A 12,524-nucleotide genomic window follows, 5' to 3' on the forward strand; every position below is an offset into this window, starting at 1 on the left:
AAGTCTTTTTATGACTTTTGCCAAATTGTTGGTCGAGGCGTTTACTTATTTGCATTTGTTACGAACCACGTGCTGGCAATGCACATGACTGTCCAATCACAAGCTTTTTCTGTTGAACCTTGACTTCTCGGTTGTATCATTTCCAGTTTATAAGTGGCATCGGTAATATATTTGACACAATGAGTGGAACAATTTAGTTCAGCTATTTATCTTTCAATCTTTTGTAGAGAACTTTTAAAAAGATATTCACTTTATAACTTTAGTAAGTCCGAACACTTTTAAATATATTATGAACGATAATTAAGCCGATAAACTATCCAAATAAAACATGATCTATTAACTAGAACTAGTTAATACTGTAAATTCAGAAATTATTGCCAAATTATCATTATGTTTTTATTATTGCGAAAATTGCGACAGGGTTATAATCGCAATAATTTAAACTCGCATTTTGAAATTTAGTATATAACTTTAATTGGCTTTGTCTCACTATTAAAAAAAAATATCGCATCTTAGTCTATAATGACAAAATCGCAATAATAAATGCTCGCAATAATTTCTGAATTTACAGTTAAAATAGAACAACATTATTCATATCATACCTCTCCTTGTTTTCATAACTCCTAATTCGATTTCTGCTGTTTCAATGTCTTTTTGTGCTGTCGGAAGACCAAGACTTTTTAAATCTTCTATTGCCATTTCAAGCTCAACGTCGTTCTGATCCTCAATAGCCCGCTTTATTTTTTTCCTTAGGTCATTTGGAACATCTGAAAACAAATTACAGAAAAAATTTAACATGTTTTTCTGATGTGGGTCTGTTTCTCCAGGGATTTAGGTGCGAGGAGTTGGAGGAAATTTTAAAGTTGGAGAGGACATGCAAACTTTTTTTTTTGCTTGTGCTTTTAAACGTTCTCAAATTAAACATTTCGAAGTCTTCTTCTACGCTTCTGTTATGTTAGAATATGGAAACAATGAAACTGTTTCGTTTATTTTGTTTGTTTGGGTGTTTGGGGTTTATTTTTCTTTTGGGCGAGGATTTGTCGCCTATAATAGTTTTGATAACCCGAAGTTATCAAAACTATAATATAATTTTTTGTACCCGTGCCTATTTATAAAAAAATCTCCAATTTTGCATTAAGCATGTTTCTATTCTTGCGGCCTTTCCATATTTACCGTATATCATAGGTGCTCAGATACACTCATTTAAATAAATCGAACGCAAAACTGAATAAAATAGGAGGAAGAATGTAGTTAAAACATTAACAAAATTCAGTGCGTTCAATTTGAGTACTAGATAGTAGACAGGTAGAAACAAAAGAGTTTGTAAATTGAATACATACGTTCTAGAGACTAAAACAATCTTGAGATATTTGCCTTTAAGGGCTTCCAAAGTTTTTGTAAATTTTGTGATTGAGGATTAGATTGATCGATTGTTATTTGCTTAACATCCAGTGACAAATAGTTTATGCTTATTCAGGACCACAACACATTGACAATGAACCGGTAGGTTTTGCAGAGAGGCCGAAATAAAATATGTTACAACAGCCATGCTACCAACTTTTTTTAACCTGCCAAACGAAAAGAATTAATGTATTTTTTTTCTAAATTTATGTTATCATAAGTAGCATACCTTTAAATTTACTACTGATTTCAGGTTGTTGTGTAGGTTCTGGTTCAGGTGGTGGTTTTTCTTCTCTCGGTTTATGTTTTTGTTTTTTCTGTTTATAATTAACAACATATTCGTACATAACTTCATTTCCTTGGCCTCTGTTACCCATTAGTCGCAGGCCATAATTTCCATTACCTGGGAATCGAATTTTATATGTAATTTTATCCCCGTTTACCTCTTCGGAAATCAGTCTTTTGGCCATTTCGGCATGTATCAAACTGCCTGATAAATTGAGAGATAGGTCAATGTCACCTATCTTCTGGAAAGCTATTTCTAGTTCTTCTTCTCCAGTTTCTATGTACCCTGATTGATGGGTTAATGCTTTAAGTCCCATAGCACGGAATGCTTCTTTTTCTCCAAGACATTCCGAGAAATTTCTTGGGAAAGGAGTATTTTCTTGCTTTTGATTTGAAGTAATTAAATAATTGCAAACGTTTTTCGGTTCCCTATCGCCTTCTTCGTTTGCGTACACTTTAAATGCATATTCTCCCTTCTTTGGTGTCGTCAAGTTGAATATTATGTCTCCGTTTTCCACTCTATGAACAATGTGGTCTGAAACTTCTTCAGGTGCGCTACCACCGCGGATTAACTGTCCCTTTATATCCATTTTATTCCAATCCTTACCATTAACTGTACTGAATTTAATTTCTAACTTTCCATCATTTGCGGGAAGAATTTCCCCGCCAAAATGACTCATAGGAGCCATTCCACACTCCACTGCAGCACGACCTGGACCCCAACCAATCACAGGACATTCTGGGAACGCGTCAACATCTGTTGTTGTACTTCCGGTGAAATCAAATTTATAGACTGCTACCCAGTCATAATCATAACCAGGATCGGTTATTGTTACATCTTTCCCTACCAGTTCAAATCTAAATATGTCTTTCACAGGAGATCTTACTCGAATGTGTAAGATGTGAGTCTTCTTTCTTTGTAAAAAGACGTAACGATCATACCTGTAAGTAAATGATTGATGATATAAAACAAATATGATACTGTATATAGATAAAAGAAGATGTGGTTTGAGTGCAAAAAAGACAACTTTTACATCCAAGGAACAATCTGTAAATGAAAACCACTATAGGTCAATGTACGGTCTTCATAACGATATTGTGATGTGCGAATAATAATTCTGAGTGAGATGCAGTAACTTTATTTTCTTGAAATCTTTATTGCTGATTGCAAAATAAACCAAACTATCTGTAATAGCAGAAACGTTTGCAAATACGTAATTCCTTTGTTTATATTGGTTAAAATTGCACTATATAGATATTAGAAGTTTTGTTATGAGTGCCAATGGGACAACTCGCCATCCAAGTCACAATATGTAAAAGTTAACCTTTATAGGTCAATACAATTTACCCATACCTTTTTTTTTACATCAAGATACATAGCTATTTTGTGATATGCCTATTCTAAAAAAAAACTCTTCACAACCTTGACGAACAACTAGCTACCCTCTAACAGCAATTAAATAATGTATACCCTCCACAAACAGGTAGGTAGAATAGCCTTAAAGCTGTTTATTTGTAATAACGAGACACAATTATAACACATTGTTAAATTGTAAAATTGACAAAATTCGAATGTATTCATTTCAAGAACTGCGTACATACATCTCTCACGTATAGTGTTATATTTTTAAAAATTGATACGCTGGTGTATATGGTGAGAGCACAATATAAAAATTATTAAAAAAAAAAAAGAAGTTGTGGTAAGATTGCCAATGAGACTTCTCTCCACAAGAGACCAAAATGACACAGAAATTTAAAACAAGTATAGGTCACCGTACGGCCTTCATCTATGAGCAAAGCCCTTACCGCATAGTCAGCTATAACGGGCCCCGAAATGACAATACATGTATATGTTATACAACGTTGAAACGAGAAAACTGACGGCCTTATTTATGTAAAAAAAATGAACGAAAAACAAATTTGTAACACATAAAAAACGAATATATTCAGATCAATGTTACTCAAAATTTATAATCTGAAGTTGGTTATTTTCATTTATGGAAGTAAATCTGTTTTGAGGAAACGAGTCAACGATTTGTGATTTCTAATCCCTGTTGATTTGAAGATAATACTTTGTTTATATACTTAGTTATAAAGCTATAACATGTTTGTAAATTAAAATAACATTTGTTTTATTTTATATATATATATATATATATTACTGTTCAGTGTTGCTCTGAACTATATCGCGACCAGTATTTATACCGTTGTACTAACTAATAGGAGAAATTATTCTCGGGTATTCCATTTTATAATTACATTAGATGTATGTTTCATTATAATACTTTATTCTGACTGGCTAACTGCACATCACGTGTTATTCCTTAAGAAATTGCATCACTCAATAAACTTATCATTTATGCTAACACGTGATCACACAATAAAGTGCACTAGTGAATTAAATTAAAAAATAAATAAAACTCATGTTTTCTTGATCAGAACTAAAAAATGTAATTATAAGTATTGAATGCTTCTTTTTGTAACTTCATAGGGTTGCAAACGCATTGACCGTGCGCACATTTTTAGAATGAAGCGCGGAAAAATGTACTTCGGTCAACGCTTTTACACCCCAATGAAGTTAAAAAAAAAAAAGAAGCATTCAATTCTTAAGTAAATCTAAAACCAAATGCATGTACCGGCTTTGAGAATTGTCTTTCTAAAAAGTCTGTTTTATGAGTCAATGTTTTCTTAACCATTTGAACTCACACATTCAGTTTGGTGTTTGCATTAGAATATCGTGCTCGAAAAATTGCAGAGAATTTTTTTTTTTTATATATAATAAACTCATCATAGATACCATAGAAATTTAGTATATACGCCAGACGCGCGTTTCGTCTACAAAAGACTCATCAGTGACGCTCCAATCCAAAAAAGTTAAAAAGGGCAAATAAAGTATGAAGTTGAAGAGCATTGAGGACCAACATTCCTAAACGTTTTGATGTTATGGTGTTCAAATTATATAACCAGTTGGTTTTAGTTTCCCTAACTTATGAATTGTTGTATGTTTGTATGCTGTGCATATTTTATTAGTCGCATTTTTTCTCAGCATAATTTCGCTCAAAAATTAGATAAATTGCATATCTTTGATGAAGAATATGACGAATCTAGACTAATAACGGTACTTAAAAAAAATATAACCGATAAAAAAGAATAAAGACCAATAAACTTATGAACGTATGAAATATAAATCAGACATTCGAAAAAACTGCAGAAATTGCAAATGTAAGACGTTAAAAGCAAGTAGCATAATATATAGTTTCAGCTTAGAATAATTGAACACGAAGAGTTAAAATGTTGGTGCTGTCTTTATTTTAGAAAATAAAACATGCAAGTAAAATATTCAATGTCCACGTGTTTTCTATTAATCAAACGTATACGAGTGTAAGTATATAAAATATGTTATTTTTTTCATACGTGAAATAGATTAATGCCGAAAAAAATGAAAGATGCCCCTTAAACAATTATGTGTATGCCTTAAAACATTCTATATTAACCACAGATTGTGGAATTGGTTCTAATGATTTCAAGATAATTCCCATGCATGTATAGATAAACAGTTTGTTTGGACGAATAAAAAACAAAACAATCAAAAAGATGGTTAACAAGGAATTATATTCCTTTCGTTACTCCCTGGCAAATAAGGGACATTACTGTAAATAGAATTCAAATCAGCACATAGTTAGATGTACAAATTGTACGGTTCTGTAGGTACTGGGTCAATAAAGTTTGAATTCCTGGATCGGAATAATCATGCTGTTCATTTGTCAGAATGAAACTGGGGCCTGGTTTAAAATAATAGAAAATAATGTTCACTTATGACAGTCATAAGAGCATCATAGCTATGACTCTCAGAGTCATAGCTATGATGCTCTTATGACTGTCATAGTCACTCTCTTAAGACAGCTTTGATTTACATCTTATGACATATCTTATGATACTTTCGAAAAACAGGCCCCGGGTCTTCCATGCAATGATTGATTAATGTAACATTTAAACTAACTACTAATAATTTAATCGAAAATCTATAGTAGTATTAAGCATTAAAAGCAGATTATTAAAAGTCTAGCAGTTAAAGTAAAAATATAGTAAAAATATAAGTATATCATGTTGCAAAACATGCATCATGCCTTTATGATTATATAGACTTACAGATCGGTAACACTACAAAAATATCAGTTTATAATAATACACATTCTTAAGAAAAGCAACTATTGTCAGTTACTGTACATTATATTCATGTATATTGTAGAATTATAGTACATAAAGACGATGTAATGATGTGTTTATTGTGTCCTGTTATACTTGCTGAACTTTTCAGATACTTTAGCAGAACATTACATGTGCGCAAACTATATTTTAAGAGTCGACTGCTTTCGATGAAATTTTGCTTAACAGTGATTTTGTTTTGCTTAAGGTACTAGCACAATACAAAGATTCTTCACTCCCAATCAGACAACTTTAAACTGATTCATTTCATCCTTCTTTATATTTTATAAATGAGCTACCAAAAGAAAGAAGAAAGTTTTATCTTTCAAATTGTGATAATTTCATTATGACATAAGTATTACATAATCAATTTTTATGTAATTAGTTGCTATATTGTGATGTCCACACTTGAATGAATTTAGCTTCTTTGTTCTTCATAGCATTCCACAATATTTTATAGATTCTTGTAGAATACAGTTTGACCTCCAAAACTTTCAACAGATTTCCAAAAACATCAATAGAACAAATTTTATACCCAATTGAATTTAGTGATCTCTTATGAATTGATGTTGCAAACTTCATTGGAGATTTATGAGAGAATGAAATACAAAAGTAAAATCTGAGACACAGTTTTGGAGGTCAAACTGTGTTGTGCAATAATCTATAAAATATTTTGGATGCTATGAATAACAAAGAAGCTAAATTCAATCACGTATGGACATCCCAATATAGCAACTAATTACATAACATTTAATTATGTAATAATTATGTCATATGAAATTATAACAATTTGAAAGATTAATCATTCTTCTTTCTTTTGGTAGCTCATTTAAAAGATTTAAAGAAGGATGAGTGGAATAAAATCAGTTTAAAGATGTCTGATTGGGGATGACAAATCTTTGTATTGTGCTACCTTAAATGATGTTTATTTTGGAAAACACATTTTTATCGTGTAGTTTGGTCATTGTGTAAAGTTATTGACAATGGTTTACAGTATTTTAATTGAAAGGTTGTTTTCAACTCCATCACAGTTATACCTAAAGGAAGGAGCAAAAGGTCAATCCATGGAACAAGGTTAGAGACCCAACATCTCCTTTAGCGGAAACCTTTCCTAGAAGTCAACAAAACTTCTGTGCATTGCAGCACGTAAATATGTGGTACTAAAAACAATTGTCAACTTAAACGGACACCGCATTGGATGATTTACCTATTTTTTACGTTTTAATTGGCATAAGTGAATAATATTCAAGTATGTTCGTATGTCCTGTGATTGGCGCTATATGTCCACTTGCATATAGTTAATCAAAAAAAAGTAATTGTTTCACTTTTACATAAATACTCATTGATACCGTAGTAGATTAAACTATAGAATGGAACTCTGTACATGTACACTGCACACTAAGGATAATACGAACAGTCTTAGGTGTATAATCGGCATGTATTACATTAAAAAGATATACTGGTTCCGTTCTTGTGTTCAAATAATTTGTGCTTTTATATTCGAAAATTGAAAATGAAAAATCTGTAACAGTATTCATTACCCAACATTGAATGTCATAATTGTAAAATTAAAATTGCATGCATTAATTGAAAAAAATTGTAGGAAACCGGAAGATAAATTATAGCAGGTTTAGGAATTGTTGGTTATGAATAAGGCTAAACCTTGCAAGACTTTCATTTGGAGTCAAGGTAGTTATATACCATAGTCATGATAGTATAATCAGGCTATCTGAGTTATAATTGTGAGTGCTTAGATGGGTAATATGATCCTTAATGGTTGATTGTTTTCATCGAACATTGTAAAATGATAGAATTTAAAGTATATAAGAACATGCATATATATGTGTGTATGAAACCTAAAGATGGAATATACATGTACTATATATGTTTCATAATTATATCTATTTATTATAAGTGGTTGTGGTGGTATATTTCATTATAAGAGTCAGGTTCTATCATATTAATACACGTAATTGTGATCATTATTTACCTTGGTAAGTTCCCGGATGAAGCCGATTTCAATCTAAACAGAAGATACTGAAAATCCAGATTTATTGCTCGGTCCTCTGGCAGTTGAAATTGTAATTCTATTTCTTCTCCCGCTGATTTCACTATACATATTTTAGGAAATTCTAATTTCATATGGAGATTATAGAAACGGTCTTTAAGAAAGGCTTGTGTTTGAAATTGTTCTTCAGTTACAACATCTGTTTTAAGCTGCCATGCAGGTTCTGTTGGGAAATGTGTACTAATCATCTGATCAGGTTCTGTCAGAAAATAATTCTCATCACAAGCGTAAAACAGCTGTTTATTTAAAGAATCACCTTTGACCTCATCACCCTTATCAACACATTCCCATTGCGTTTCATCGGACCCTCCCTCTGCGCATGTTCCCCAATAGGCATTGATGAAACGCCAATATCCGTCCACCAAGACAGCATTCCATTCTCCATAATGCTGTTCGTCATCTAGATGTTCTCCTACATCGTATGTGGACCCTTTTAGTTTACCGTGTATAATGATGCATGGTAATTGTGCAAACCTTCAATGTATATAAAAAAAAAAAGTTACTTTTATCAGCTATTATGTTCGTTTTGTTAGCTGAAGGTACATACACTGACTTAACCTGCTATTATGCTCAATCGTTTTTGTCAATATTAATATAGTACGTAATTACAAATTGTGTATATATATATATATAAGGTTCCATTGAAACATCAGTAGACAAACATATATAATATGTCTATATATATAATGAGTCGTTCCTTTATAGTACATTTCATAAAGAATAAAGAATTGTGATCAATTGTAAGAGTATTGATTTACCCTGTTATTGTCATATTTTTCATCCTATAGCATACTAAGTTAATGTATTTCAAATTGTGCGTTGGCTGTAGTTGTATTCTTATTCTTTTGAAAATTAAAATTATAAGCCTTGCATGAAAGATCATCTCTTACCGACAGAGTAAACCGACTATCTGAACATAATGATAGTAGTGTCCGTTTTGTTTTCACAATAGTTGCATCTCTTCTTTCTAAGTTAAATCAACGTTGAAGACTTTAAACTTTGAAAGATTATTACTCAATTATATGTCTTATCAGCTCTTACCGGCATAGTAAACTGACTAAATGAACATAATGATAGCAGTGCCAGTTTTGTTTTCACAATAATTGCATCTCTTCTTTCTATGTTAAATCAAGACTATAAACTTTGAAAGACTATTACTCAATTATGTGTCTTATCAGCTCTTACCGGCATAGTAAACTGACTAACTGAGCATAATTCCCTTTTCTGTGTTTTATCCGCCATAACTGGAACAGTGTGTGTGATTGTGATGGTTCTCTCTTTGGTATGTTTAGTTGGTCTATTGGCTGAGCTGTTATCCATCTATAAATCACTCGGACTTTAGACAGATCGTCGTTGTACCCGTTAATTAGATATTCTACCAATGCTGATAGTGGCTGTTTGTGTAAGCCTTTTGGTGCCTGGGAAAAAGTAAAATCAAAAATTTTAAAATACTGAACTTAGAGGAAAATCAATTCGGAAAATCCATAATCACATGGCAAAATCAAATAACAAAACGCATGAAATACGAATGGACAATAACTGTCTTATTCCTGACGTGGTACAGGCATTTATAAATGTAGAAAATGGTGGATTAAACCTGGTTCTATAGCGTTAACCCTCTCACTTTAATGACAGTCTCCTCAAATTCCGTTATATTTACATTGATGCGTTGAATAAACAGACACAATAAATAAAATAGTCAAAATATGGGTACATCAGTCATCATCGTATAACAATTTTAAAAGGAACTGACATAAGACTTTTCATAGGTTTAATAGCGATAGATTCTTTGTTTAAAGTCAAGTAATAGTAGGAAGAAAATATGTGAATTAGACAGCAACCCTATGACATAAATGTAAACGACATTTAGAGATCAACATAGTTTACGCTATCCAACAATAGACATGTGTCTATGTATTGCATAGTGATAACTATATTTTTATCGCTATTTTTATCCATTTTTCGTTTTATCTTCTTTTTTGATAATTTTCATTTCATGCTACTCGCTTGATTCGCTAGAAACTAAGCAGACACGTGGCATTGCTAACCAAATTGACATGAAATTGACAACGTCGTCATAGGTAAAATAGCGATAAACAGATTATCATTGGTCATCTCAACAAGATTGATTTTCTCGCTTGAGCCGGGACGGCAACGATAATCTATAAAAATAGCTTGCTTGTAAGGGAAGATATCAGTCTTTGTATTGGATAACACATTTTGTAGGCATAAAATATACACAAATAAATCATGAGACAAAAAATCAAAGTCAGGATGCATTTTCTTTACATATTATCTAACTGATTTCTGTGGGTTTAAAAATAATAAAATGTACATTATCAATGTGATAACGTTAAGTTCACAGTTTATAAATTGCAGATAGTCTTTATCTAGTATGTGTACTGTTCAAGATAGTCGAAAAATGTTCTTATTCAATTTGATTCGGCCTTTTATGAGGGGGAGGACAGGGGGTACCCTTCTCCCTTCTCCAACCCCTCTTCTCCTTTCTCCTACCCCTCTTCTCCTTTCTCCTACCCCTCTTCTTCTTATTTTTTTTTTTAATTTACCGGAAAAAAGAGAGATATTTTATTTTTTCATATTTTATTTTTTCACCAACTTTTTCTCCTTTCTCCCAGCCTTCCTCTTCTTTCTCCTACCCTCTTTCTCCTTTCTCCCAACCCCTTTCGTCTTTCTCCTACCCCCTTTCTCCCTGTCTCCCTTACCCCTGTCCTCCCCCTCTTTTATATGTATCTACCTTTAGTGCCCGATCGTCTACATGCGAATACTTGCTGACGTCAAAGATTTGTTGCTTTGTTGTTGGTGGGGGAACTGGTGCAGGAAGGTTATCTATATTCTCAAGACTATCTATAAAACAATGGTGACGGTCTGATCTTTCAAATGTTGGAACCAGTTGATAGGTGGCAAGTAGTCTTCCTAAATCTGGTGCAACCTAAAACAAAAAAGACCGGACATTATAAGTAAACCATTCTGTAGATATATATCATATGATTGTTAATAATATTAGTGATCTTTGTGGTAATGTAATGTAGAATTATGGTCATATTGAATTTCCGGTAGATAAACCGTTGTTTAAGTGGATAGGTTCCGTACTGCTACATGTATGTGGGATATATAAATACGCAGCCACGTCCGTTCGGAATAGGGCTATTAAATCCGACGTCCCGTAAAATGAGGGTTCCGCGCACTCTGTATGTTAAATTACAATTGCAACAACTCTCTAAGTGGTTCGTAGGTGGTATAATGCAATGCAATGTGCCACTATCCAACATAATAAAATTTTGAATTAAGTGACAATTTGAATTGTTCGTCCGTCATTCCGAGCATTCTTCATTGCTGTATGATCCAGTGATATTGTTGGCTTTTTTAAAAACTACCTCTACCCTTTTTTATTGAAAAATATGCGTTATTTTCATCAAATTGGGAAATTAAAAATAAACCATGAATTTGACTGAAACTTCAATATACAGACCCATTTTCAAGAGTCAAACCCTGCTTTAAAATAAGGCCTCATTTTGTCAGTAATGATACATAAATAAACCCTCATATGTGCACATATAGTAATTTTAGGCAAGAAAATTGTTTAAATGTGTGTTTTTCATTTTGTATTCATGCACAATTACTACTGAGACTGCACTGTTTGGGGGAAAAAGTTGTCTTTTTGGGAATAATTTAAAGCCATTTTTTTTCAAATTGGGATTCTTCTCCAGGGGAAAAAGCCTTTATTCTCTACTAATATAAGGCAAACAATATCACTGGTACCTATATTATTTTAATCGCTTTTCTATCTCGTAATAATCATGTATGAAATATATGCAACTTGATGTTAAGAAAGCAAGAATCGATCATTTAACCAAATAGTATTATTATATAATGTATTACGGTTGAGTCATACTAACCAAATTACGTGCAACTGATCAGATAAATTTTGATTTTATCGCCTATTATTCAAAGATTGAAAGGTTAAAAATCAATATTGCTCAAGTGACAGAAAACCTGTTACCGGCTATAACAAAAAAATAATTGCACATTTTATTCTGCTGTTTCAACTGTCATCGAAATAAAATCGTGTACAGCATAGTTGGATCAATGTTCCTACTCCATCCGCAGAACCGATAGCCGATGATAGTATAGGTGATAAAATGGTCAAAAATGCTCTGGCTTTACATGGACAGTTTTACCGTAAGATATCGGTATACCGGAGTTAACGCTATCGAATTTTTAAGGAGAGGGATTACAAAGAGGACACTAAATGGAAACCAGACAATACCATTATCAGAAATTTAAACAAAAGAAATCAAACTGCAATAACAAATATTGCAAACAATTGAAGATTGAGTAGCATGAACCACAGACATAAACAAACGAGGTTGACCTGAAGTACTCCGTAAGGCTCATCAGTGACACCAGTCTGACAATGGATATACAGTACTGTACGTCCATCATAATGTTATTAATATCGGAAATAACTCTCAGACTCGTTTAAGGTGTCAGACCATCAATTATAAGTCCCTATCTGTTCAACCAAATTTTGCAATTTTCACAG

General features: G+C 32.5%; 2 protein-coding genes across 7 annotated transcripts in view; both read right to left on the reverse strand.

Moving 5' to 3' along the window:
- The window catches only part of LOC134693198 (SUZ domain-containing protein 1-like), a 260,322-nt gene that overhangs the window by 198,957 nt on the left and 48,841 nt on the right, over positions 1 to 12,524 (reverse strand). The window lies entirely within an intron of this gene.
- The window catches only part of LOC134693746 (uncharacterized), a 30,143-nt gene that overhangs the window by 5,452 nt on the left and 12,167 nt on the right, over positions 1 to 12,524 (reverse strand). For 5 of the 6 annotated variants that reach the window (XM_063554649.1, XM_063554654.1, XM_063554652.1 and 2 more), the window contains 6 exons: positions 10,716 to 10,910; positions 9,146 to 9,378; positions 7,883 to 8,434; positions 5,836 to 5,847; positions 1,631 to 2,628; positions 603 to 767 (listed from right to left, as the gene is read on the reverse strand). In XM_063554649.1, coding sequence (XP_063410719.1) covers positions 603 to 767; positions 1,631 to 2,628; positions 5,836 to 5,847; positions 7,883 to 8,434; positions 9,146 to 9,378; positions 10,716 to 10,910 — 2,155 coding nt within the window. The remainder of the gene's footprint in view (positions 1 to 602; positions 768 to 1,630; positions 2,629 to 5,835; positions 5,848 to 7,882; positions 8,435 to 9,145; positions 9,379 to 10,715; positions 10,911 to 12,524) is intronic. The other variant, XM_063554650.1, reaches the window with a different exon arrangement.

The sequence above is a fragment of the Mytilus trossulus genome, chromosome 12 (genome assembly GCF_036588685.1).
Source record: "Mytilus trossulus isolate FHL-02 chromosome 12, PNRI_Mtr1.1.1.hap1, whole genome shotgun sequence".
NCBI classification, from domain to species: domain Eukaryota; kingdom Metazoa; phylum Mollusca; class Bivalvia; order Mytilida; family Mytilidae; genus Mytilus; species Mytilus trossulus.